The sequence below is a fragment of the Gallus gallus genome, chromosome 11 (assembly GCF_016699485.2).
Source record: "Gallus gallus isolate bGalGal1 chromosome 11, bGalGal1.mat.broiler.GRCg7b, whole genome shotgun sequence".
Taxonomy (NCBI): Eukaryota; Metazoa; Chordata; class Aves; order Galliformes; family Phasianidae; genus Gallus; species Gallus gallus.
In genome coordinates, this window is record NC_052542.1 from 15,410,536 (window position 1) to 15,438,223 (window position 27,688).

At 44.9% G+C, this 27,688-nt stretch overlaps 3 protein-coding genes and 1 long non-coding RNA gene across 12 annotated transcripts; 3 read left to right on the forward strand and 1 right to left on the reverse strand.

Moving 5' to 3' along the window:
• On the forward strand, positions 1-7,299 carry LOC121113494. The gene is made up of 5 exons (XR_005863033.2): positions 1-834; positions 1,152-1,289; positions 4,142-4,352; positions 6,191-6,399; positions 7,232-7,299. It is a non-coding gene; the product is annotated as an uncharacterized LOC121113494 (long non-coding RNA).
• On the reverse strand, positions 3,133-26,291 carry LOC112533256. Of its 3 annotated transcripts, XM_046899738.1 has the most exons (5): positions 23,851-23,979; positions 23,299-23,568; positions 22,834-22,978; positions 10,143-10,348; positions 3,133-4,333 (listed from the first exon to the last, which is right to left on the reverse strand). In XM_046899738.1, the coding sequence occupies exons 1-5, from the start codon at positions 23,866-23,868 to the stop codon at positions 4,103-4,105; spliced, it is 870 nt and encodes a 289-aa protein (XP_046755694.1). In that variant the 5' UTR covers positions 23,869-23,979; the 3' UTR covers positions 3,133-4,102. The 3 variants fall into 3 exon arrangements, 2 of the variants coding, with proteins under 2 accessions (XP_046755694.1, XP_046755695.1); XM_046899739.1 differs by lacking the exon at positions 10,143-10,348 and having other exon boundaries at positions 4,002-4,333; XR_005863016.2 differs by lacking the exon at positions 10,143-10,348 and adding an exon at positions 26,194-26,291 and having other exon boundaries at positions 3,980-4,333; positions 22,834-25,901.
• PNAT3 (N-acetyltransferase, pineal gland isozyme NAT-3) lies at positions 16,952-20,952 on the forward strand. Of its 7 annotated transcripts, none has more exons than XM_040707089.2 (3): positions 17,327-17,497; positions 18,310-18,456; positions 18,846-20,952. In XM_040707089.2, exon 3 carries the CDS (start codon positions 19,084-19,086, stop codon positions 20,023-20,025), a length of 942 nt encoding a protein of 313 aa, XP_040563023.1. In that variant the 5' UTR covers positions 17,327-17,497; positions 18,310-18,456; positions 18,846-19,083; the 3' UTR covers positions 20,026-20,952. The 7 variants fall into 7 exon arrangements, with proteins under 7 accessions (XP_046755442.1, XP_040563023.1, XP_015148014.1 ...); XM_015292528.4 differs by having other exon boundaries at positions 19,148-20,952; XM_025154183.3 differs by having other exon boundaries at positions 19,152-20,952.
• Positions 21,831-26,272, forward strand: NAT (N-acetyltransferase, liver isozyme). Its single transcript, NM_205526.3, has 2 exons — positions 21,831-21,939; positions 25,096-26,272. Exon 2 carries the CDS (start codon positions 25,101-25,103, stop codon positions 25,989-25,991), a length of 891 nt encoding a protein of 296 aa, NP_990857.2. The 5' UTR covers positions 21,831-21,939; positions 25,096-25,100; the 3' UTR covers positions 25,992-26,272.
• Positions 26,292-27,688: the final 1,397 nt, after the last annotated feature.

The following is a 27,688-nucleotide window of genomic DNA, read 5'->3' on the forward strand; positions in this document are numbered from 1 at the left end:
TTGCAATCTGCTATCTGTCATAAATAAATAGGCTGGGAATTAGTCTGATTGCATTGTTGCAATGCTTGGCATCCTCTTCTTCCTGCAGAACCACTACTTGGCTACAATGAGGTAGAACTGTGGTCGTCCGAAGGTGATGGGTGCCTGTGCTGATGGCCATAAGGTGGTCAGGGAGAGATGATTGGCTGTCCGAGTGCTGATCTTTGCCTACGAAGATTCAGAAAAGGTCCATTGTTCCCCTGCAAGGAGCTGAGAGTGAACTTTACTTTCTTGTGAGGACTTTGAGCCCAGGCAGACCAAGGAATCATCTGCCTGTGATACAGACTGTAAGACCATCTTGGAGTCCAATATTTCCACCAAAGCATGATGCGTGCTGCTTTTGCTTGCTCTTCTACAATAGTCATTAATTAAATTTGGGATCTACATAAATTAAAGTTCTGTACACGCCAAAAATTTCACATAAGTTCAGATGACTTGGGAACCTACAATTCAGAGAGGCAAGTTCCCAGTTCCTGCCCACGAGTCCCACAGGATGCTGGTCTTCACACTGAGGCATGTGACTGCTTCTCCAGTTTGGCCGTATGAGATGTGCCTGAGCTCACATAAAACATGAGAGCTGGAACTGGGTGCACTTCTTCAATGTCCCATGCTAATATCTGTCATCACCATGCTGTTCTCACCTCCTGTGTGGCAATAACAATGTGTTTTTTCAGCAGTTAGTCTTGCCTGCATTTGCAAGCATGAAGCCAGAAGAAAAGCAGTCCATTTAAATGGAAAGTTTCAGTCAAAAAAACCCTCTGCTAATTCCTGCTGCTTCCCAAGCTGCTAAAAAAGGTTAGAGAGACAATAATTAATGCTGTGGTAGACATGTAAAATAGCACAGCTAATTGCATTGTATGTTTTTTTTTTTTAACCTCTTTCTTCTTGGAAAATTGCAAGAAGGTGGAAGGATGTGGAAGGGAGTAATGAATAAGAGGTGGTCTTTGCCTCAGAACAGTTTTATTCTTTTAATGGGAGGTATTAGACATCATAGATGTGTAGGAACACATGTACCGCTTTCTTTTTGTTTCCCTTGGGTCTGTTGAGAGGGAGGACTGCTTCTGAGAGTGGGCAGGAAAGTTATTCTCTGTTGTGCATTTTGCTTTGATCAGGACTGTCGCAGCTTTTGCCAGCTGGGAATTGGACTTATCAACCCAGTGAAGTACAAGAAGTTGACTGTGCTCCTGTAGACCATGGGAGATGAGATGGAACCTTCCCAGAGGCACACATTCGCCACCCCTCTCCATTCGGTAAGGTCTTCTAAATGAATGTTGTGGCCACCTTCTGGCTGCATGGGCTGAGGCAGAAAGCTGCACAGGTGTTGGTATGAAATGCAAATGACTCTGGCTCAGGAGAACAGGGGTGCTTACAGAAAGTGAGCCAGGCTGGGACAGGTTGTTTGTGCACTTGTGGTGTGGGTGAGATGTCTGTGGGAGGTGAGGAACTGTCCTTAGGAATGGATCTTTGTAAAATTGTCTTCAGCCAAGTTTCTCTCTGATACATCTCAGTGCTGCATTTATACCAGGCAGGAATGAGTCTCTGACTTAAATTCCATTGCTTCTTGTAATTTCCCATAAACCTGTAGATATTACATCTACTGCAGATCTATAAGCAGTGCAATGTGGTCTGCTGGCAATAGGCATAGAATCATAGACTCATAGCATCGTCTGAGTTGGAAGGGACTTCTAAAGGCCATCTGGTCCAGCCCCCCTGCAATGAACAGGGACACCTACAGCTCCATCAGGTGCTCACAGCCCCCATCCAGCCTGACCTTAAGTGTCTCCTGGGATGGGAAATTCCCACCACCTCCCTGGGCAACCTGTGCCAGTGCCTCACCACCTTTATTGTAGAAAACTTCTTCCTTATATCCAGTCTAAATCTCCCCACTTTTAGTTTGAAACCATTTCCCCTCATCCTATCACAGCAGACCCTGCTAAAGAGTTTGTCTCTTAAAAGTAGAAATTATAGCCCCTTTAGATAGTGAAAGATCAGATCCTTTTTGTTGAGCCAAGTGATTTGCATGTGGCTCAGATATATTTATGTCTCCTGAAGATGCCAGGAGAGGAAACCTGCTCTGCTGTCGGTGCAGCCAAGCTGTGCCCGACCCATGAAACCATGGCACTGACCCATGCCCAGCAGCCAGCCCTGGGGCAGCAGCTGTGGGGTTTTGTACAGACCAGCCCCAGCAGGGGCAAAGGAAGACAGTTCTTCACCCAGCCACAGCTGCCCCAGTAAATCTGTTTGAAGGATGTAGCTGAAGATCTGCTGATGCACTGCAGTTATTCAGCTAACGGGGAGATGAGTTAATTTTGTGTCAAGTCATGCAAACTAGTCAATGGGTTTGGGGTCCTCCAAATCCAATACCAGTCAGTTTGTCATGCACCTGCAGCCTTTTGTTTCCTGTTTTTGCTCTCCGCTAGCAGAGAGGTTAACATTATTTATTCTTTCCATAAAGAAAAAGCAATATCAAGTGTTCTAAAAGCTGTGACCTAAAGGCTTTCATTATGTTGCACGGTCAAGGGCAAGGCTTGTATTCAGAGCTGTGGAGAGGCAGATGCCGATGTGGATCAACATAATAAAAATTATTCAGCTGAAAGTTTAAAAAAAAAAAAAGAGAGAAAGAGAGAGAAAGAGAAATCTGGAGGCCAAATATGACAGGTATAAAGAGATTGTTGTGTTCAGAGTTGTAAAGACTGCATTATCGCCCTGGCAAAGGGCAGCTAAGTGAGATTTCTCTCCCACCAGCATTTGCTGACGTTGTTGGCTTTTCCTGGAAATAAAGGGGCAATTACAATGCCTTGTTGACCTCAGGAGTGTTTTTAGGAAACAAGAGGAGAAGCATGAGGAGGTCAGGGCACAGCGTGATGGCAGCAGAGCATTACCCACAGGCAGAGGCTGCAGGATGTCTCTAGGACAGAAAATATGTTGGTTTTTTTTTGTTTGTTTGTTTTCCTTGTGAAAAGCCCTCCCAGTGGCTCTGAGTCTGGGCGTAGTGTGGCCACAGCAAATATTGGACCTATGCAAAATACACGAGTAGGTTGAACTGGGGTGGATGGGACAGAACCCAGCCCCTGTTCTCGCCCCCCATTGCGTGGAGCTGGGTGCTGCCAGCTCTCCTTTCCCACATGGGACGCACGTTCTGCACTCTGCAGCAGTGCAGATGGGCTGAGCTGCAGAAGGTAGCAGAGCGCTTCCCCAGATTTTCTCTCCAGTGCCTTAGCTTCTGAGGCTAATGAAGCTTTGAGGGATAATGTGAATTGCTGCATAAATTGATATCCTTTGCTAATTGCATCAGCATTTTCCTTTGATGAAAGCCTGGTAAAAGGTGCCAAGAAACTAATAACATACAACATCAATTGCTATTAAAAAAAAAAAAAGAAAGAAAAAAAAAAAGCAGTTGCTGATTGATTGAATGTGCGATGATTCACAGAGCTGTGAGTCAGCTCACCAGGAGATGTTTGTTACGGGTTCAGTGGAAGGCTTTATTTTAACAAGGTAAAGGACCGTACTTTAAGAAAAACATTCCTAAACATTGCTGGAACGTCGTTCAGACTAAGTGATGAAGGTCACCTTGCTCTGCTTGCCAGGACACTGCTCACCACCACCCACAAGTAGCTCGGGTCTGCTCGAGTGGTTTCCTTGATTGCAGGTCGGCCATATTATCCGAGTAGCACAAAGCCACTGTTGCAATGGAGGTGTGAAAGCTGGGAGCTGGAGTTGCTCTTGCCACCCCTTCATGTCTTTCTTAATCACTGCACTGTCTGGACCTTGCTCTGCCTTCCACACTGAGTTAATTTAGTCAAACGAGTGCAAGCTGCAAGGCACTGAAAGAGTGGCTTGTTTTAATTAATCTTAAACCAATTCTGAATCAAATCCAAAAAGGAGGAACAAGCCACCAAGTGGAAGTGTCTCTGTATGGGAATATCCCTGTTTAACTGAATGGGCTTTATGACATGCTTTTATTTTAAATGATGCAACTTTATGTGGATCATAAGCACTTTTTAAAATGTGACTTTAAAACTTAACAAACAAAGAAAAGCTCATAGGTTTCAAGAGGAAAGCATCATATGAGGGTGATCCGGAGTATGATTTTCATTAATAGGTTCAGTCGTTGGGTTTCTTTGCTGCTGGCACTGCAGAGCCGTGCAGAGGAGGTGCACAGGAGCTGACACCTGGCTTTCAGCTGCTCTTTTCCTCCTTGAGTCTGGAAAGCAATGGGCTTCCTCTTGCTTTTAAAGCAGCGTGATGGAGGCGATGGCATCACACACACACGTACAGGCAGAATTCCGTCCAGCTGAGGGAGTGATAGAGATGTAAGTACGTAACGCTGTGTAATGTTTACTGATGCAGTGTAGGTGTTTTCTTGCCACAAAGGTGCAATTCTCAGATTCCCTTATAGCTAATTAATTATACAGATCTTACTGACTTTACTTTCTTTCTTTAAATCTCACTCAGAGAATGTATGTGCTGATGAGAGCTGATAAAAGCACCGTTCATACCTCTTCCATTGCTTCCTTCGCCTTCTAGTTTATGCCTGAATACTTGGTGTTACCCATTATGCAGAGATCAATGTGTCAGAATGAGGCAGATTTATAGAGAACACATTTCCCTTTCTGAGTTGGAAAAAAAAAAGAAAGTGAGATATTTTCCCTGAGTTAATCAAAGGAATTCAAAGGGAGTTTAAATCTTTCAATTTTCTTTAGCTCATGGAGAAGATGAAAAATGTTTGACCTCCAGGAAACCAACTGAATTCATATGGTGGCTCTGTTGATAAATAAAATGTCCAACCAGACAGAATATTGATTACTTGGGTACTGTATGCTGAATCATAAACAGGCCCATCAAAAGCAAAAGCAAGAAAGTATCATAAAATACATCAGGGCATCTAAGGTGTTGGGCTTAATGCAAATAGACAAATTAAATAAGCGATATTAAACTAACAAGGCTGAGAAATAGCAAGGTGCCATTGCCCCGTTGCATTATTCATGGCAGTCGTGGTGCCTCTGCGCCAGTTGCCTCCGCAGCATCCATCAGCCACACTGGTGCTGGCTTTTGGGGAGGCCAAAGCATCCAAGGGACTGGGGCTCTCATGGGAAGTTGGACTCTCAAATCCTTCATCTGCCTGGCATTGAGACTTTGACAGGAGGGATCTTCTGGGGAAGGAAATGCCCATTGGTTGTCATTGCAGCTGTGGGTTTCTTTTTAAGTGCTGATTGTGAATAAGGCTTCCTAACAGGTTGTTGAGGTGATTATCTCCTGGAGTTTCCAGTGTTGCTGCCTGAGGTAGAGCTTAGCCCAACAACAGCCACTCTCACCCAGCATTGTGATCAGTGTGTAGGAAGGAACTGAATCATTAAAGTTGGGAAAGACCGCGACACTCATCTAATCCAGCTGTCAGCCTACTCCTACCATGCCCACTCAGTGCCACATCCTCATGGTTCTCAAACACCTCTACGGTCAGTGAGTCCACCCCCTCCTTGGGCAGCTGTGCCACTGCATCACCACTCTGAGAAGAAATGTTTCCTAATACCCAACCTGAGCCTCACCTGGAGCAGCTTCAGACCATCCACTCTCTCTGTATCCCTGTAACCTTCAAGAAGAGATCAACCCCCACCTCACTGCAACCTCCTTTCAGGGAGTTGTAGGGAGCATCCATCGCCTCTTACCAGGGATAAGGTATGTGGGTATAGGACCACCTACCCTGTCTGCCAGGTGGATCTTTTATCTGTGAGCAGGGTGGTGTGGGCAGCAAGCGAAGAGAGGAGAGAAGTAGAAGAAATGAGACACGAAAGACTTTGACCTACATAGAGCCACACTTCTTTTTGTCTTTCTTATGGAAGCAAGACGTGGCCATTTCCACTGAGTATTGCACATGTTTAACTATCAGAGAGAACTGAAGATATTTTGTCAAAAGAGGTAATTTTAAATTTAAATTAATTCCTTAATCTTAGAAGAAGGTTACTTACTTCCTAAGGAAAACTCTGAAATTAAAGATAACCTGCATCAACTTTACAATCAGTAGCAAGTTACAAAGTGACAGTTACAGACATACTTGCATGAAAGAAATTAAAATAAGCAACCTTTGCTCTTCATATATTTGTGCAAGAAGTACTGATAAAATGCATAATCTGTTTCATCCTTTTCTCTACAGAAAGTACACGAGGTGCAATTAAATTCCAAGTACAGCAGCACTGCTGGAAGAAGAAATCATAAACCAGACTTACGATGAACAACCTGGATAGCAATATTTCGAAGCTGAGATCGTTTTTGGACTCATCATCTTTGGATGAACTTCTTATATTTATATAATTATGTGTCCTGAAACAAGACTGAAAATAACCCTAGACTCAACTCAGAGCAGTAAGATCTGTTTTGTTACACTTTTCTTTGAAGAGAGGGGGCTATAGATTGAAAGAATAGGTGCTGTTGGAGGTGCAGAATGATCCTTTAAACAAACACGGGCATCCCCGGTGGTTATTGCTGTGGGAAGGTGTACCTTTACCTCTGGGAGAAGAAACTACATAAATGGGGTGGGCAGAGGGAAGGTCGGTGCCATTCCTGGTAAGGGCTGACTTGGGAAATCCTGAAGGAAATGTTAAATGAGGAGTCCCTCTTGGAATGCACTAATTTATGCCATTCGGGGCTTATCCAAAGTCAAGCAGTCCCGCAGTGATGTGACAAATTACTGCATGATCTAGGAGATGAATTATTAGCCTCAGGCCCATTTGAAGGACTTTTATGTTGCTGGGCATTTGGGTAATTAAGGAGGTGAGAATGCACGAGCATCTTGCTGGGCCCACAGTCCCAGCTCTGCATTGCATCTACGTGACTGTGCTTGTGAGGTGTGAGGCAAAGTGGAGCTTCGTGGGGTCATGCACACAATTTCTAATCCTTATCCTCCAGATTATGGCTGGTGTGCTGGGGCCATTTGGTTCGCCTCCTCACCACCTCTTCCCTTGGCCACTTCCCTCCCAGGTGATGCCGCTCGCTGTCAGCTGCTTTGCTCCAGCAGAATTACTGAGTAGGGGAATAATTTTAAAGCTAGCGAGGCTGGAGAATTAAATAGTGCTCTGGTAAATGTATTAAAAAAAAAGTAATTTTAGCTTCATGTCTAGCTGGGGAAATTGGATCAAGAAATAAAACTATCCTTTTTCCATCAGGAGACAAATTAAAGTTGTATCCTTGTGTGCAGGATGGGTACTCTCACAGATGGCATGCACAAAAGCAGGACTCTGGACCACTTTTTCCTCTATCTAAGCAGTGTTCATTATGGTAGGTGTTTTGTTGTTGTTATTAATTAGTAATTATTTTCCTGTGTTCTAAACTTTACCAGCTGGGTGGAGACTAGAAAGCAAATAAAATCGTGGTGACATCTAGTGGCTGCAGGGAATGCACAGTGGCATAAAGGGTGAGAAGGCCATGGCTCTGGATGTTTAAGCATGCTGTGCACAAAGCCAGGACATTAAACTGGAGCAAAGAATGAATTAAAACTGTACAGGATGTAATTATGTGACCAGACCCATAATTTAATTCAAGCATGTTTGCAGACTCTCAAGAACACAAGCAATGATTGCAACCAGAACAAGCAAAAGCAAATGAATTTTTGGAAGGCATGTTGGTTTGTGATGGAACAGAGGGAGTTTGCCTGGCAGGTTTTATGGCCAGAGGAGAAAATGGGGCTTTGAGACAGTGAGTCTTTCTGGCTGCCACTTGATTCAGTATTCATCTGGCTGTTTAGAGATGACCTATTTCAATCCCTTCGGGCTCGGATCCTTGGTGGTTTCCAGAGAGCCTTGGTTGTGTGATCTGTGCTTTGGGTGTTGGAGCTGTAAGCCGGGCTGTGTTGTGGCTCCTCGGTGGAAGGAGTCCACCACTGACATCCAATATTTAACAGTGTGGTGGGCAGGGAAAGCAGCAGCTCCTTGAAAGCCCTGACCTCAGGGCTCGTCTGCGCGAGCAACATTACCAGCATTTCTCCTGTAGTCAAAGGATAAGTGAATTAAAATAAATCCAATTATGGCTGTGTTTTCTCTGACGGAGTGCATCCACAAGGGCTCGCCATCTGCTTTAACTAATCTGTGCTATGAATTCATAGCACTGCATTGTTTAAGTTAGTCTTCTGGGGTACTGCTGGGTAAACAGCAATTAAATCTGCTTAAAAAATATGATTTACTCTAATGCCTGTGTAAGGGTGTTTCACATAGCTTCGGTGCTTTTGAGTTGTGCTCTGTGTAATATTAACTTGTTTTTTTGACTGGTAAAAAGAAATGGGTGTAAGTTCTCAATATGCAGTCTCTCACTTGGTATTGATAATTATTTATGTTGGGTTATACTGAAAGGATTCCTGATTGACTCAAATTACACAGAAGTGAGCCAGTGGCCTGACGAGAGATGTTATGAGCAGGGAGCTGCCTATGTTTAATGGGGCTTAAAGTTGTTCCACCTTTAATTGAGCCGCTCCAACGCTTCTTTATGTATGCACAGTCAGATTCCTAGATAATTTATAACCCTTCAAAACATGTAAGAAAATTCATAAAATTCCTTAAGAAGAGTTTGAGAGCCTTGAGGAGAGTCTGCTATAAATACAAAACCTGATCCAGGATGTCATTTTCATTACTTAGCCACTTCAGCCCTTTGCCTTCTCTATCCTTCCTCACCATTTTTATCAGTTATCTTGATGAAAGCCTCTCCAGCGCTGTTCCTGGCAGAGGAACCCCAAGGGAGAGCTGGCATCATAGAATCATTAAGGTTGGAAAAGACCACTAAGCTCATCCAGTCCAGCCATCAACCCATCACCACCGTGCCTACTAATGCATTGTATTGACAAGCGTAAATAAGGGATAGGGTTGGGGTTAGGGTGCTGCCCTAACACACCTCAAAACCTCTCCTGCCTCAAGCAAAGCACTGGTGTGACTCTGCATGAGTTTTGACTCAGAACTAGTAAGTCTCCAATTAGCACAGAGCTGCTTCTGCCTATCTGCTGCTCCCCTAGCACAGGTATGGTTGTATGGGCAAAGTTCCCATTCATTTTCAGGATTAGCAGCATAGCCCTCACGTTTTTCTAAATCCATTGGCAGCACTTTCAAGTCTCTTTAGCTCCTGATTTGTATGTCGCTCTCACTCATTAGGCAAAATATGGTGCATCATAGTGGAATAGATTTGCAGCAGAGAGTTTCCGAAGAGAGCACTCAGTCGTTCCAAATAATCAACAGAACTCAAAGGAAATATAGGAGTTTTTATACTGAGGCTGGCAGAGAAGATGAAAAGAGCTTGACCTCAGGGGAATCAACAGAGCTCCTCTGGTGGCTACACAGAAAAATAAAGTGCTTGTTCAGAAGCATTGTTGCTCATTTAAGCTCTTTATAATGAATCCCAAATGGAAAAGCTCATCGAAAGTGAGACAGTGCTGATTGCAGAACGTAATGCATTCAAGCACCTGAGCTGTTGCATTAATGTTGGACAGGTGAGAGAGGCAGCAACAAAAGCTGGTGCGTCGTTCTGTGCTGCTCTGCCCACTGCTCATTCCCTCCAATATTTTCATTTTATTTCATTTCATTCATTCTTTTCTCTATCTTTGTTCATTCATTCACTAGAAAGAAAACCAGAATCTCCCCTTCCCTGGCTGCGAAGTGCTCCTGGAACAGAGACACCCCGACCTTCAGCTCCCTTCTCCTTGCTCACCAAAAGATGCCAGCAAAGAGCTTTGTTTTCCAGCTCAGCCACCAGCTCGGCATCAGGAACCTTTGTGCTGCATTCAGGAGAATGGATTTTTCTTGGAAGCCCTGCTTTCAGTGCGTTCCCCGGTGGGATGTGGTGTACGGGGTGAGTGACCTGGGTAGCATCAGCAGAGACACGTGGTCAATGCGTGGGTATCCCCATGCATTTCGGTGTGGTTTTTTTGTCCAATTTAAAAAATCCCATGCATGTTTATGCAGGAGTGCGGCCTATAACACTTAAATTATATATAGCAGAAGATGTGTACAACACAGAAATCACAGGATTAACAACTTAGGGAAATTGAGAGCGCGTGCTTGAGCTGACTTGGGAGTAATTCATTGTGTAAGGATCCTGAAGGTAACAGAAAGATGCTTCTGTAGACATACCTGGGCTCCTAGCCCTGTGTGGTCAACTGCAGTGCTAGGAGAACGCAGGCAAAGCTTGGGGTGAGGTGTGTGCTGTGTTCTCACCGCAGGGCACCCAAGCAGGGCAGCAGTTGGCTGTTGGGCTGTTGTAGGGCTCATCGCTGCTGCATTCCGCACGAGGAGCTGCGAGTGAGCAGAGCGTGGGGAATCACACCGGTTGGGTAAGGCTGGAGACAGTAAAATTGCAGTGACATCTAGTGATCATAAATATTTCACGGAGGTGCCACGAGCGAAAAGAAATTAAACATTTATCGCCAGGGAGCGTTTTGAACGCATAACGCACAAAATCAGATCGTTAACCAAGGGCGGGGAGCGAGGCGGGATACAAACGGGGCAGATGATGGGAATTAAAGTGCTGAGGGGATGCTGCCAGCGCCGGGGAGGCTGTGGGTGGGTTCTGTGGGGATCGTGGCTGGGTCTGTATCTCTGACTGCTTCTGTGGAGTTTGCTGATGGTTTTAAATCACAGCGCGTTCGTCTAAAAGCAGCTTGATGTTGTTGCGGCTGGGAATAGGACTAATATATGGTGTGCAGCTTCCTACAGCACACGCCGGTCTCCAGGGGGAGGAAAGCCAAATGAAAGCTGTGCAGTGATAGGAATACACAGCATGGGCGCGACTCTTCCAAGCGCTGGCCCAAGGCTGAAGGGATGGCAAGAGGGGGAAGAGCAGCAATAGGGCATCGCTGCAGGCACGGCTGGGGCTGCAGCATGGGACTCTGCAGGCTCTGGGGTTGTGTTTTGACTTGACATAGGATTAGAAGGTGTTTTGTGCAAGTGAAACTAAACTAAATTAGGAGGTTGAAACTAAATTAGGAGGAGCTGTTGACTCCATGCGAAGCGATGGAAAACGACGGCAGGGTTAACAGGAGCAGCAACCTGGAGCGGTAACTGATGCACTTAGCGCATTGATTTTGTGGTTTTAAACTGGGTAGCTTTGTGGCCTCATAAACAAGCAGTTGAATTTTCTTACAATGAAACATTCAGGAAAGCCTTTGATAAATTTGCAGAGGAAGCTTCTGTCCAATGGCAGGGGCCTTTGGTGAGTGCCCAACAGCCGGGCAGTGTGAGACTCTCAGTTATTGCCAGGGAGCAGAATATTCATTGCCACCGATCTCAGGTGCATAAGGGAGAGACAAATTCATGGATGGGATGCTTCGGCTGCCTCCGAGCACTGTGAGTGCCAGCACCAGGATCGGGTTATTACAGATGGCAGCCATGTTAACCACTGGGTTGCTGTGGCTTTCTAGAGGGAAGTAATGAGCCCTGGGACTCGAGCTTCTGCATGGCAGTAAAGCTCACAGTACTATACTGCCTATAAAATTATCACTTAAGCTGGTAAAGACGAGGGTTAGTTAAGAATAATAACAAAGCAGGTTAAAACTGGCAAAAGAACAGCATGAGGACTGGCGGCTGCTTGTGGTGCTTGCCTTGTGCTTCCGTGGGCACAGATGTGGCCTTCAGCCACTTCTCAATGCATGTTTCTTACTGAAGCTCCTGCTAAATATCTGCTTTGGAGAGGCTGGTGACAATCTACCAGCATGACAGCATCCTCAGCATCTGCCTGGGAGGAAATACTGACCTGGATTGTAGCATTAATTTGTGACAGCAGCATGGAAATTAGCTGCTTTTTACCTTATGGGCTGGAAATGTACAGAGGTGGTGCTGCCAGATTCGTCACCCCGCAGTAAAGGCCAGTCTGCAGTTCAGGTGGTCAAGGATCTAACTGATCCTTGCTGGGAAGATAACGCTGCTGTGGGACAGGGGCTGGAGGTGGTGCTGCGGAGAGGGCAGGATTTGGCTTTTTGCAGAGGAGATGTGGGAAATGAGAACGTGTTTAGAGGATGCAATGGAGAGCAGTGCAGAAGTGTTGGAGCAGGGAGCCACTGCAGCCCCTGGTGCCTGCTCTCCCATGGAGCTGTGTGTGCTGCACACCTCTCACTCTGTGTCTGTGCTGTCCATGCTGGCCCAGTCCCTGCAGTGCCACCTTGATGTGACATCCATGTCCCTCAGCACTGCTCCTGAGCACAGCAGGGAGGAGAGGCAAGACTTGCAGGTTGCCACAGTAACCCCTGCTCTACCACCTTTTCTTCTACACCAGGAAAACACATCACTCTGCAGACACCCAGCTCCGTGCGCATGATTTATACCGACCGTGTTTGCACTGGGGCTACTGAACGCTGAGGGCTGGTGCAGAAGACCCCTGCAGGACCAGCTCCATGCTTCCGAATCTTCATCACTTCCAGATCTCCTCGGTGCAGCCAAACCACCTCGGGTGAGTCTGGGCGGTGGCACTGTGAACCCAGAGCATCTCCGCTGTCTTTTCCCTGCTCCTGATTCAGCAGCAGGGAAGAGGACAGTGGTGTGATCCCAAACGTGCGTGATTTCTGTGATGCATGATAGCGAGTTGTAATGAACGTGTTTCCTGAAGGTGCAGATTTCTGCTGTCACTGCACCATTCTGTTTCCTACTCTTCAGGGAGATGAAAGGTTTCCCTCCCACCTACCTCTCCAAAAACTAAAATATCTGAGCAGCGGGAATGACAGAACTCATGTAATCGTTCCTCGTGTTGTGTGTTTCCAGGCTGACTGCCTGGAATAGGGCTGAGCATTGCTCCCCTTAACTCAACAAGAGCCTTCCCACTGAAAACAGCAGCTTTCTTCTGGAGGAGCTTTTTTGGAGAAGCAGGCTGAGAGCCAGGTGGGGATTTCGTTTTTCATACATATGTGTGTATGTATGTGTGTATATATGTGTGTATGTATATACACATATTTTCCTGTAATACAAATTAGATCTCTATATAGAAAACACATGAATTAAAGCCAGTATATTTTCTGTTTAGGTCAATTAAAGGCTATTTCCCTTTGAGATGCTCTTTAGGTTGCTTTATATCCCACTCACAGAAATGTTTTCTCCCTGCAGTATTCCTCCAGGTAAATGCTTCTCCTTCCATCAGTGCACCTGTGGATTAGCTGTGAGTAATTTCCTCTTGAAATATTTTGCAAAAATATACTTTGCATATGGTAAACAGGTTTGAATTCCCAGGCTGATAATGATAGAGGCTGATAATGACAGAGCTTGGTGCCTTGCACACCCTCTTTATGCAGGTAGGTCACACCTGTACAGATGGATTGTGTGTGTAGGTCATGGGCTACTTTCTATACTCATTTGGCAACAGTACAGGATTTTTGCAAGTGATCAGTGATTTAATTTCAAAGGTATTTCTTCTGCTGGTTTTTGCATTGAGGCCAATGTAACATCTTTATTGCCAGATGAGGCCTTTCTATCCGTGCAAAAAAAGCATTGCCCCGCTATTGCTGCTACCAATGATGGTGAAAATGGAGTGAAATTGGAGAGAATCTTAACTGTGTCCTTCAGGGATGAGTACTGCCCCATACACCACCTCCTCTGCTCACAGGCTTTGCTGTGGATGCCCATTTTGCCCACTGCAGCTCTGTACCAGAGGAGCAGGTGAGGAAATGCCCTGTGTGGCTCTGACAGCGTGACCAACAGCTCTCATTAGAAAATGTGAAATGAAAGCAACTCAGGGTCCAGCCCGCCTCGCCGAGGCCCATTACACTGTCACACTTCCCTTCAGCAATTACAGCTTAAGATGATGGCATTTATTAACTGCTTAATCTTGGGAGTGTATATATCAGCACAAAAAAAAGCTAGGAGAATGGAATATATCCAGTGTCTAGGTGGGATGTTGAAATGAAGAGAGAAAGATTAACATCCTGGGTCTCCAAAGGTGCTCTGGGGGCATACTGTGTATTGATTTTGGAAGGCACTGGACTATTTCTGAGATGGTGGATGCAATAGTCAGATGAAGAGGGAGGGAGGGAAGGAGGGAGTTTGTGTGCTTCTTGCAGAGCTGAGATTTGAAACTGACATCTGAGCCCCTGCAGCACCAGGTATGTGAGCTGCAGCAGGCTGCTGGAGGGCCCCCAAGCTCCAGTGGTTTGGATGGGGAGAAATCTTCCCATTTGGCTGATTGTGGTTATGGGGACAGACTCCACCAGGAGAATTTGCCATAGGGTGGCTGCAGATGGGGATGGGCTGCAGAGGGGGATGTCCTGGTCATGGGCAGAGATGGTTTCAGATCTTGTTTCTGGTGAGGTATATTTCTTCTTGGAAATTGTTTACATGTGAATTCCCAATTGGTAAGGAGTGTTTTGGCAGTGCTTTTGTAGGCTGTGCTGAGGGAGAAGCTGGTTGTTGAGGAGAGGGATGAAAGCTTGCCAATGATGTAACCCCAATAATGCAATGTGAGACCAGCCAGGGCTTGCCCAACCCAGTAAGAGCTCCCTTCCTACCTGTCTGGTACCTCTTTTCCCCGTTGCTAGAACTCAGGATGCTCAGCAGCTCCTGGCCAGAGCCGGGCACCTGACCGCTGTGGGACAGATGGGCATGAGCAGCTGGGTCTGGCCAAGGGACACATGAGCTCTGTTCCTTCCCTGTTCCCACCTCGTGGCCACCAAACCCCTCTCTGGGTGGCAGACAGCCTTCAGCACAACCTCCATCTTGCCCCTCCACTGAGCCTTGGCAAGATGGGGAAGGACATGTTGAGGGTGTGATCACTGCATGTGAAGTGGAGGACAACTTCTGCTTCCCCATACTCACACTGGAGCTGGATGGCAGAAGCACGGAGAACTGTAGGATGGCCCAGGGTGCTGGGGACACATGTTGAGGATCCAACCCTGCCCTGTCCACCACAGCAGTCACGATCCATGGGAAAATAAAAGCCACGTAAATGGATATATTTTTCATCAAAGCAGCCACTTAAAATGAGATAAAACCACTCATGTAGAAAAGCTTATTGTTCCTCTTGTAATGGAATTTAACTGAATTATGACCGCTTCCATTTAAGAGATTTATGCTGAAATCCTCTGGACCGGAAGGCCCTGCAGGCCAGAGTGGTCTTCTTGGTCTGCATTAGCATGCTTGGTATTGGCTTGTGTGGAAAAACCTCATATTGGCATGGTAAAGATAAACAGAATAGGGAATGTTTTAGTCTCACTGGCTCTCAGAAAGATACCTTAGACAGTAGAGATGGTAAAAGTGAGATCTTATCTATTCCCTGCCAAGAGAAAGCCATGCAATTCAAGCACAGCTACTACCTTCCACAGGCAAAAGTCACTGCTGCCATTGCAGACTCCTCCCGTGGCCCGTGGGGAGGGCTCCTTGCTGGAAAACTGGAAGTCTTGTAAGAATTTAAGATTTTATTCCATTTAAAAGATGTTAAATGTTCTATTAGCCTCTCTTCTTTCCTCCCTACCCCAGCCCAGCTAGATGAGTAGAGTACCACATCATTTCTGTATTAAGCACCCAGATAACATAAGATAATAATCTCTATTTTGTTACAGAGCCCATGGCAGAGGGCACTACAGTGGGAGCTGTTCAACGGTGAGTAGGCACTCGATTGCACACCGTTCCCCCAGCCAGGGCGCCTAATGCTCGTATTTCTCCAAGCAAACATTGCAGCACGTAATGCTCTGCTAAAGGGGGGAGGGAGGAATATTTGATGCAGCCTCTCAGGAGAGTCAAGATGAGAGACAGATTTCAGTAATAAATTAAATGCTGTCGGCAGTTTAAATGAATAAATAAATAAAAGCTGTGTGCAATTACATTGATGTTCTTCTGGAAAATGCTCAAGGAGCTTCAGCTCCTGCCAAGTTTGGGAAATTCAGTTACAGGTCATTTCTGGTCAAGTGCTCTGTGTGACCCGGGCTGGGCTTTGCCCTTTGTCACTTTTGAGAATGGACTCAGGTGGGGCTTTATGGCATATCATGGCCATGCTATATACATCAGCAGTAATTGCCTCTTATTGCCCTGCCAAGCCTTGAATGAGCCACAATGATATGACACCGAGCTGAAACGGAAACAGTCTGTGGTATGGCTTCCTGGTCAGGAGGAACCTTATCTTACTTGCAGCCTTCTGACCCCCTTGGGTGCAAGCAGGTAGGATGAGAACTCTTGGTTTTAAAGGTTGGAGGAGCAAGGACTCTGGGTAAGGATTGTGGCTGGGTTTTCTTGCACAATGCAGTGATGGGACCTTGGATGACTTCTTGGTATGGTTTCCACAAGCACTACAGGTGCTTGAATGAACCTGCTTGATTTTTGGCTGCTCTTTGTTGAATTGACACGTGAGAAGAGAATAGCCTATGTACAGCAAGCTCTACCTATGGAATGAGTCTTCTCTTTTAATAGGTTGGACATGACCAGAGGAGCAGGTAACAAAGAAAGGCAGGTAACCCGCTCCTTGAGCATCTCTCACCTTGGGCATTGGTTCTGTCTGCTTGGGTCAAACACCAGATGCTGACGGGATGATAAAGAGGCACATTTTGATATGGCAGTGCAGCTGTGTTACCACAGACATTTCCGGTCTGATTTATCATCTCTACTAATTATCACAATAAATCAATACTTGAATGAAACTTGCTAGCGATACTAAATGTGAAGGAGAGAATTAACACAGAAGAATCCATCTGTCTATATTGAGAATTAATAAGTCCTAGCTTGGAAGAATGCAAGCAACGTGTGTACAGAGAACAGCAGTGTGAAGCACACTGAGAGGGTGGAGTTCCCCATGTGTTTGCACTTCCTATTCACCACCACTGCATGTGCCGGTGCAAAACTGAGCTGAGATCAAAGCAGGAACACTGCTGGCCCAGCCTTTTCCTGTGAATTTCACTCTGTGAAATTTGCTGCAATAATAATAAAAAAAAAAAAACAAGCGTGTAAATTAAGAAGAGTGAATTAAGCAAACAAACACTGAAGTTGTGGTGTGTGCTGACTGAGGCAGGGGCTACAGAGGCAAGACCCCATGCAGAAAACTTGCTGCTTTTCAGACAGAATGGACGCAAGGATTCTTTCCCATGTACCCAAACAACCCAGGGTAGGTATGTATTTCTTATGTGTGTTTGGCTCGATATCGAAACAAAAAAGCTCACATTTTTCTTCTTAGCCCAAGATTTGCTGCTGGCAGCATGAGACAAATGAAAGTGTCAGGCAATCTCTGCTCTAATAAAGACCAGGTTTTGCATGTGGTCCAGTCAGTGCTGCCAGTCTTGTTTGCTCACTACAGCTCTTGTGCTCCACCCTTTTGTTTTCCTTTTTTTCCCCTCCTCTTTCAGCTTTTGCAATCTGACAGAGGCGGGTGGAAGCAAGTTGAGAGAAAGTGCATTCCCCAGGAAGGGAGCTGGACAGTCCTCAACTCCGTGCTAAGTAAAGGACAGCCAGCCTCGCCACTTGCTTTTGCCTAAAATAACACCCCTCAAGCCCCAGGAGATCCGTTTGCAGTTGAACTGATTTTCCAGGTAAGACCTTAACTTAACCCCTGAATTTAAGCAGCTGAGCTTTTCCTAACCAGGAAGTGAGATACGTCTGAGAGCAGCAAAGAGCAAACAGCCGGGCTGTATAACAGCAGAGCGAGCAACGTTCAGCTGCTTACCAATTCCTCCTTTTGTGTCAGTGTAACATTATTTACGTGGTTATCAGCCTCTAACATTTGTTTGAGCATTTGTGCCATCTAACTTGCTTCAGATTCAGCTATTGAAAGGGCCTCATAAGGAACCACAAGAAGCAGACAGGAAGACAGATAAAGGGAAAGCAGTGGTGTTAAAGAGTTTAAGTTAATGTAAATGTTTCACCTACTTTGGCAAAGTGAAGGAAAGGAAGAAAGAAATGGGGTGTAGGGATGAGGGGGTGGTACCAGCTTAAAGCTCCCACTGCAAGAACTCTGCTTCTGAAAAACCCATCTCCAAACACTAATAGTGCTGTAGTTGTGATGCTCTGGGGGAAAGCTGGGGAACAAGCCAGAAACTGAGCTAAGAGAAGGCCTCGAATAATGACTGGATGCTCTTTACCCCATGTTTGATAACTCAGGCCTGCTGCTTGAATTTCATAGGCCTGTCACGGTGTAATAGTGACAGATTTCTGAACATTTCTATCCTAAATGTGCAGAGCCACCCTGGGAACACCCTCTGCTTCTCCTAGGGCACTCTGCCAGATAGAAAGCTTGTGTTCTCTTTGCTTTGCATGTATACTGAAACTCTCTCTCCAAAACACCCATACAACTTTCCCTGAGCTGTTTTTCATCTTATCAAGAACTTTAACCCTGTTGTAACAGTTGGAGTTTTTCCTCATGGTTCTACCTTAAGAACCACCTGTGGATACCCGAGAGCATTTTGAGACCTCCCAGGCCCGTGATCTGACGAATAGTGCTCTGCATTCAGAGCCACCTGAGATGCAGTGGTGCCGGGGTGGGATAACAAAGGTATGTGGCCACGTTAAAATCCCATTTCTTGCCACCTTACCACAGAGAGCTGGGGTCTTTAGGATGCTTTCTTCCCCTCTGCTCATGAAAGGCACCCTCCTGCTAAGACTTCTGCTTCAGGTTGGATGGGGGAGGGCGATGCTTGCTGCCACCAGCACTGAGAGCAGATAGAGCAGATAACAGAGACAACACTATGGGCAAGCAGATTAATTTCAGATGTGGCTGAAGATGACACTCTGGATTGCACTGCAGAGAAAGGGGAGGTCTGTTTTCTGTTTCTGCTTTGCTGAGTCAAACCACATGTAAAGCAGTTCAGAGCTGGAGAGTCTCAGTTCCTATAATTTCTAGCAGGAAAACAGAGCCGCTACTGTTTTTGTTCCTTCCTACAGAGAACTGTAGCTTTGCTGGGCAGGAACTCTCTGCTGAAGTGTGCTTAGCACAGCTGGAACTTCTCATCACAGCTGTAAAAGAAACAATTAAAAATAACATTTGTGCTCATCAGCAGTGCCCCACTGGCTTCCCCCAGCACTAATACTTGCACTCAGCTGCCTTGGATAGGGCCATTTGTCAAACCCCATTCCTCTTCTGAGCCTGTTGTTCATAATGGGGCTGTCATCAATGTAACAGATGAGGAAGATCCTTCCGTTACTTCTGGCACAAACTATGGTGTTTTTTCACTGTTCTCTCAAAGGCAGCATGGACATCAAGGAGTATTTTGCCAGAATTTCTTATGGAGGCTCCTATGAAAAACCAGACCTGGAAACCTTGACGGAAATATTCCAGCACCACATCCAAGCAGTTCCTTTTGAGAATCTCAGCATTCACTGTGGGGAAACCATTGAGCTGGACCTAGCAGCCACTTACGACAAGATAGTGAGGAAGAAACGTGGGGGCTGGTGCATGGAGAACAACCACCTCTTATCTTGGGCCCTGAAAACCCTAGGGTACAACGTCACCCTTTTGGGAGCAAAAGTATACATCCCGGAGCACGATGCATATGCTGATGACATTGATCATCTGTTGCTAAAAGTGGTGCTTCATGACAAATCCTACATTGTGGATGGCGGTTTTGGGATGGCCTACCAGCTATGGCAGCCGATGGAGCTGATTTCAGGGAAAGATCAGCCTCAGACGCCCGGCATCTTCCGCTTCGTAGAAGAGAATGGGACCTGGTACCTTGAGAAGGTGAAAAGGAAGCAGTACGTTCCCAACCACAGCGACTCCGCTCCTCATAACGTAGACAAAGAAGTTTGCCGTCGAGTTTATCTCTTCACCCTCCAGCCACGAGACATAGAAGAGTTCAGAGCCAGAAATCTACACCTGCAGACTGCACCAGACTCACTTTTTGTTACTAAGTCCATTTGCAGCCTGCAGACCCCCGATGGGGTCCGGGCACTCGTTGGATGGAAGCTTACTGAGATAAAGTACAATTATAAGGATAACATGGATCTGGTGGAGATCAGAATCCTTGCAGATGAAGAAATGGAGAAAACATTGAAGGAGAAATTCAATATAACATTAGATAAGAAATTTGTACCCATCAATACAAGCAGGCTGTCTCTGTTTTAACTCACTGCCTGAATTATAATTCAATAAGGTGACATTACGTGCAATTCTCCCCTCTCTTCCTGACAAGAATCTAAAAGTTAATCTTTCTCCTTCCATTTACCCCAGTTTAAGGCAGAACAGATTAGCATGAATCTGGAAAAGAAATTGATTTTCACAACTGCTCCTGCATCTCTTCTTGGTTTGGGTACAAATAATTTCTTCCTCGCTCAATCAAATCACTCCCCTTCTGTTTGTGCTTAGCTGGCAGCAGATGCTGCCCATTCCCTGCTCCATTCATCTCTTAAAAGCTTTTCCCACTAACCTGCAGCAGGGCAGGGAGATGGAACAGTCCGTCCCTTTCCTTATTACACACACTGCCACGTGGGGAATATCACACCCACATCTTAAATTAATGCCATACTATTTTTCTGGCTCTTACATTTCAGAAAAGAGAGACATCCAGTGCCATTTGCTACAATAAGCCATAAGGCTGTCCTCTGGGCTCCTGCCCCCCTAGCACCTTCTTTCAGATTCCCGTACCCTCAGCAACATAACCAAAGCTTTCAAACTGAAAGCATCTCCTGTGGATTTTGTTTGTGAGCACTCCAGGAGAGGACTGCTGGGAATGCACCCTCCTCACACAAGACTGTCACTTCTGTGGCAAATGTTACTGGCTTGTCAGTCAGTTTTTGCAAAACGTATGTATTTGACTGTTTGTAGTGATACTAATTATATTGATACAAGGAGAAATGATGACTCTTAGCCTGTAGGTATCTGATTAAGATTTTTATCGTAAGAAATTACACAAATGTAATCACTTTGCCCTTTGAGATGATGCTTGATGTTCCTTTATGTACAAATCACAGAAGCATTACAACTATGCACTTACAATTAAGTAAATAATGTAAGCGAATTGCAATTAAATAAAAAGACAAGAACTGTGAAGTAGAAGTAGTCAATCTGTTGTTCCTCTCGTGTTACAACCTCCCATCCCACAAAAAAAAAAACAACATTAATCACCACAACTATCCTGATTGCCTGCATGTGCTGCTGTTTTGCAGCTAAGGCTGTTAGAAATGCAATAACTCACTGTCCCTCCTTTTTTATTATTTGTTTGTTAAGCAATGTGTGCAGCTTCCTGTAACTAGAAATTTACAGTTAGCAAAGGCTGCTGCTGTTCTGCACCTTCAAAAGGCATTTCATAGAGACACAGCAAACTCTGAAGTGCATCCGTATGTGTTTGGATACGAGCATGCACACGAGGCTCCCCATATCCTGTGGGGAAATGAGATGTTAACCTCACAGTGAATTGCAGAAGAAAAAGGGGACTGTTATAGGGCAGGTGTATCCTGCAATGCAAATGGTCAGCAGGAATCTGCCCAGGATCTACTGGGTTCACAACTGAGCAGAGTAGAAGCAGGGATGGAGGGGATGGCCAGAGGAGGCCGCAGCGGGAAGGAAACTGCGGCCTGGAAGCTCCTCAGCCCCTGACTGGCTATTTCTCATGCTTTGGGTTGGTTTGCTGGCTCAGAGGAAAGGCTAAGGGGTTAAGCTCATTGCCCCAGAGATGCCGCATGTGAAGGGCAAACAATGACAGAGAAAAAGTGCTGTTCTTTCAGCTGACTCAGCTTCAGAGGTCCCTGCCCTGGCTGCTACCTGCTGGCCCAGCTCAGCACCGCCAGCCCTGACGAATCACATGCAGTTCTGTTGGGAGGGGAAAAAAAGAAACTCCTCAGCTCAGATTTCACTCGCTTTTTTTTTTTTCCTTATCAGAGGCCTAGTGTTAAAGGCCTAGCAGGCTTCAGAAGCACCTCACTTAGGAAGGACAGGGCTTCCAGGCCTCAGAGGGCTGACTGCCTTTGCACATCTGGCCCTGCTGCCTAAGGGCCACAGCCAGCCGTGATTAATCCTACTGCTGCCACCCCCTGTCTACAGGTCAGTGATTTGCTCAGCTTGGCTTAGAAGCTCTCAGTCCTAAATCACTTCCTGCAGGGATCCTGGACCTGTCAGTGCCACTGATGTATCAAATGTTGCACTCTTGCTTCGCTGCTTTGGCGTGGGTGTGCCAAAGACTGAAGCACAGTTGTGATGGGGATTGCAAATGGCGTGACAGCCATTTGCAAAAGGTGCTCATGCTACCTGTAATGGATTGCTGCCTTGCGTTCCTGGAGGACTTTTGGCTCTCAAACAGTAATTGGGAGGTTTAAGCCTACACAATATTATAAGCAATCTGGGGAATGCACCATGTTTTGGCTCTTCATATAGCACCTACTGCAGTTAATTGCATAGCAGGGCTTTCTGTACTTATGCCAGAAAAAAATAAAATCAAGTAATAAGAGCATCAGAACATACAATATTATAAAAAAAGAAACAAATCTGCTTTGCTGTCCTGGTTCTGCTGGAGGAGAATGCTGTCCCTGCCAGGCAGCAAAAAGCAGCCTCGATCTTTAAGGGCAGCAGCTCCCATTGCAAACATTCCTGGGAACTCAGCAGCCAGCCAGACTGCAGCTCCTAGTGCAGAGGTAAGCAGCACCCACATATGTCGGAGCTCTCACTTCTGCATGTAGCTGTGGACAAGCCTTCTGCCACCGCTGTGCATCTACATACCGTGTGCTTTGCACTGTAGGCATATTAGCAAAGTGTGCATTACAGCCACCAGAGGATTGACAGTGTGTATAGCATTGCAAGGCCATTGTCAAAGTACAAAGATCAAGTGCTCAAAACGAACTCATTTTATGCTGAGCCAGGGTGTATGAAAAAGCCAGCTCCCATCTTGCAATTCAGCTTAAAATCAAATAAATCATATAAGCACGTGCAAGAGAATCTTACCTTGGAAGTCTCTCTTGAACTCTAGCAGGGAAGAATTGTTCTGGTTTTGGATACATACCACTCCCTGGGCAAGGGTTTGCACTGTTACAGCCCTGTTGTGGTGGGCAGTGGTGTCGTGCAGATAAGAAAATCTGCCTCCAGGAAGCTGTGAGAGCAAACAGCAGTTTACATGGCTGCTACCTGCCTACATTCACTAACACTGACGATTTCATACTGCAGCCTTATCCTACATAAATCTTTTAGTAGCAATAGATAATCTGTTTCTATTACACAGTTCTTAAAACTGATGAGGTCTGGAGCTAAGGAAGCTGTGGCACAAGCTTTTGCTACAAGTTTCCCAAGCCCCCCTGCCTGTGCCCCATGGAGGCTCCCAAAGGCTCATAGACCACAGGCTCCAGCACTGGAGATGGGCTGCAGGGAGACCACCAGGGCTTTGGGTCACAGCAGGGATGGATGGGCACTTACTTGAAAGCCACTGCTAAGTTTGAGATTCACCAGGCTAAGGGACTCACTGGGCTCCTCCTGGGCACAAAGGTGCAGCTTGACACCATCATAAGAAAGAGATGCTTCTATCTGGCTACGCAGAATTGCTGAAAATGGGAGCAGAGAGAAAAAAAATGAGGCAGAAAACGACAGGATGGGCTTGGCAGCGTGCATGTCTGCATCTATTTGGTGGCATGGCTCTGTACAATCAGTGTTTCCTAGGAGATCCTGCCAGAGATGAGTGCTCTTGTCCTAAAGAGATGGAAAAAAAAAAAAAAAGAACACAAAATTCAGTATCAAATACAATTTTTTTCCCCCCCATGTAGCCTCTTTGGGTCCTTCTGAAGCTAAATTTTTTTATTTCTTATTCCCTTATTGTGATATTACTCTGTTTTATCATATTTTGCTGTGTCACACACTCTGAATCTTGATGCTAGTGCAAATCAGCAGAAATACAGCTAAGGTAAGTGCGTTATGCTGATGGCTTCAAAGCTGGGCTTAAGGTCTACAGACAAGGTCGTCTGATGCACTCACCTTCCAGGACAAGGGCATTTTCACTTATGTGTTCGAGGTGGGATTTTCAAAAGCTCCCTGCAGTCTCAGAAATTGGCTCTAGCTGCTGATCATTTCTAGGAGAGCAGGTGGACCAAAACTGAGAACAGTTGCTGGGAGATCATCTTTCTCATGTCATCTATGTCAAAGGATTGCTGGAAAACCTTCCCAGGGAATGTATGAGTGATTTCAGGGTGGAAAGAAAAAGATCTTCAGACCTTTTTTGAACTTCATACAGTCCTTAGCAGGTAATAAATCATTCTGGGGAAAAAAACAAAAACATATTTGGAATGGAAAAAAAGCCAAATGAAATCTAAATTAAAGGCAAAACAAATCCTTACAGACACCAAATCAGTCAGGGGATTAAAAGCGTTATAGGGAACCTTTTGCATCTCTGCCATGCAGCCAATACAAATTACAGTCTCTTTCTGCTAATGAAAAGAGAAAGGGGATGAGACATGAAGACAAAATATATGCGATAGTTTGAGCTGAATTCTTTGGTTTGTAAAAGATAGCAGAAGAAACCAAAAGCCACTGGATGAGTCTTGAAGGTATTTGAAATAATTATCAGTTCTCCTGGCTATTAGGTTAGAAAAATTAGCAATTCCTTCTTTTCAACAGGCAGAGTCAAAGCTCTGTCTGAACTCCACAGGGAAACTAAAGAGATTAAGAAAACAACAATCTACTTCACATGGAAGCTTGTCTGAAATGGTGACACACTGAGAAGTTAATCCTGGTTAGCTGAAGCCATGAATGCAGCAGTTCCCTGTTAAATTATCTGTGTGATAAAGAATTACTTAACTGTTACAGTAAAAGCAGTAGTAAAACATTGCTGTGACTTACACTGCTGTAGGCTAACAGCTTGTTGGCAAACTTTGTTTGCCAGTTTCCTAAAATTTTTGTCACGTGGACATTTACCCAGGGCCAAAGATTCTGTTATGCCATGTGCTGTGTTTTCCTGTAGCACAGACACCCAACTGTGCTGAAAACAATCCCTGAGAGATAAAGCTTTAGTGTTACCTGCTCCCATTCTCAACTCTTTAAGAAACAAAGATGATAAAAGCAGCTCTAGACTATTCATCTCCTACCAGAGGCACAGGTGCCTTTCCAATCTTCAGTGAAACAGCCTCAGATACATTTGCAGGCTGGTTAACCTGTGCTACAGAAATAGGAGCGAACCCCCTGAGAGCTGCACAAGAGTAACTGGTTATTTTCCTGCTCACACAGGTAAAATGAACATTCAAGAGTATTTCTCAAGAATTTCTTTTGATGGCTCCCATAAGGATGCAGACTTGCAAACCTTAACAGCCATCTTCCAGCATCACATCCAGGCGATTCCTTTTGAAAACCTCAGCATGCATTGCGGAGAGACCATTGACCTGGATTTGCAAGCTACTTACAATAAAATTGTGAAAAAGAAACGCGGTGGATGGTGCATGGAAACAAACTACCTTTTATTTTGGGCCTTGAAAGAAATGGGGTATGACATCTGTGTGCTTGGAGGAAATAGTTATGAGCCAGCAAAGAAGGCGTACACTGATGAAATAAATCACATCCTACTGAAGGTTGTGATCAAGGGAAGTTCCTACATAGTAGATGCTGGTTTTGGTGGCGGTCCCTACCAAACGTGGCTGCCAATGTTGCTGATTTCTGGGAAGGATCAACCCCAGATTCCAGGCATCTTCCGCTTCATAGAAGACAATGGCATCTGGTACTTGGAGAAAGTCAAGAGGAAACATTATGTTCCAGAGGGAAGTGTTCCTCTCACTGATAATCCAGAAATGGGCAATATCAGAAAACTATATTCATTTACTCTGGAGCCAAAACATATAGATGACTTCCAGGAGCTAAACGCATACCTACAGGTGGCTCCGGATACCATACTCCAGAAGAAGTCAATCTGCAGCCTCCAGACCACTGACGGGTTTTATGCCTTAGTTGGATGGACCTTCTCTGAGATGAAGTACAAGTACAAGGAGGATGCAGACCTGCTGCAGACCACAACCCTCACAGATGAAGAGGTTGAGAAGACACTGAAAGACAAGTTCAACATAGTGTTAGAGAACAAACTGATACCAGTAAACGTTCGTGGCTTGCCACCTAATCTGGTGGATACCATATAATTCACAACACAGCTAAATGAGTCTTTAAATATCCAGTATTGAAACTTCTAAAACTAAGATTAATAGTATTAATGTGTTCTAAAAATTCAGCTAATTAGATGAACAGAAAGCTTGGTAAACTCAAGTACATTGTTAGTTAACTGCCCATACTTATTTCGTAGTTTTTTCTTACACTTCTCCTTTAGAAACTAAAAGATCTTACTTCCTTTAATCTTCTCATGTGGAAACTGTATTTTGTCTCCCTTAATTTTTGTTCCAACTCTCTGTATCTCTTTTGCTGCAAAAAAAAAAAAAAAAAAAAAATCTGAAGTATAAAATGAGACCAAAATTATCTAGAAGAAAAGCTGTAGCTGTATTACCATTTTACACAGAAGATCTGTAATGCTGTAATGTTTTTTGGTATTATTTCCAATCTTCTTCTCAACACATTTTTTGCAAATTATTCAGTTCTTTTAGCAGTCTGAAACAGACTTGAGCTGGATTTGGCCATCAAAGATTTCATAAAAGAAAAAAAGAAAGGTTAAGACTTCCTCAAAAGAACCCCCTATTAGGTGCTGATTAGTTGCTGATGAAGTGAGTTGAGGGACTCAAGTCCTATTCCCTTACCACATATTGCCTTGAAATGAGCTATTTATGTAAGGGAACTTAAAACAAACAGAATACCCCTCCAAACTCTCAAATTCTGTGCATTCAATTTTAGGCCCTTTCAGTATGATTTTTCTGAAATTGAAATAAAATCAATAGGAGCTGAGACTCTTCAAAAGTTCTTAAGAAAAATCGGACTTCTGGCATCAGAAATTGAAACAATCAATATGAGATCAACCTCTGAAAGATATAATACAAACATTTGGGGCCTCGCTTTCCTCTGACATCAGACAGACACAACAATAAGCTATACTGTTTTCTGTTTATTATTAATAGTATTCTGCACAAAAGTGTCATTAAAGACAAGACCCTGGAAAAGTTAAGACGTGCCAGCAGTGTGTTTACACAGCTGTTGGATGCAACACAGTGGCCTTTTACCTTTCTGTTGCTGAGTCTCATGGCAGGTGCTGAACAGGATGAGCAATGAATGAGGGTGACATAAGAACATCAGTCCTCAGCCACACTGACTGATGGGGCAGTGTATGCCTAAAGCTCAGGTTCTGTCCCAGACACAGCCCAAGATGGTATTCACCTTCCCAAAAACAATCACCATCTTTCCACTTCCATCAAATGAAGGAGACGTGCTGGACAAAGAGGAGAGAATCACAAACAGCTATGTAACATCATGAAGGTACAGCCAGCCAAGTCTGGGAGAGGAAGTGCATTACTTTGTTTTCATGCAACATTGTGCCAATAAATATTTGTCATAGCATTTATTACACATGCCAGTTCCCAAGTAACAACCTGCTGCAGTGGAAGCTTTGAAGGGATCAAAAAGGTTCTTGGTGTGCAAAGATGGATCATTTTGTACATCCATGCAGCATGGGAAAACACAGCCCGCAACACCTTAGCAACAACTTGCACCAGAAGGAAGCAGAAGACTATCCTCCACAAATTGCTCCTTTGCCAAGTAACAATAATGCAATTATAAAAAATTACAGAACCATTTGTGAATATCTACGGAAAGTATGTTACATGGAGAACAAGTTCAAGCTGGTCTTAACCAGAGGAAAACATAAACATCCACTAATGGAGAAGAAACAAAGTTTAAT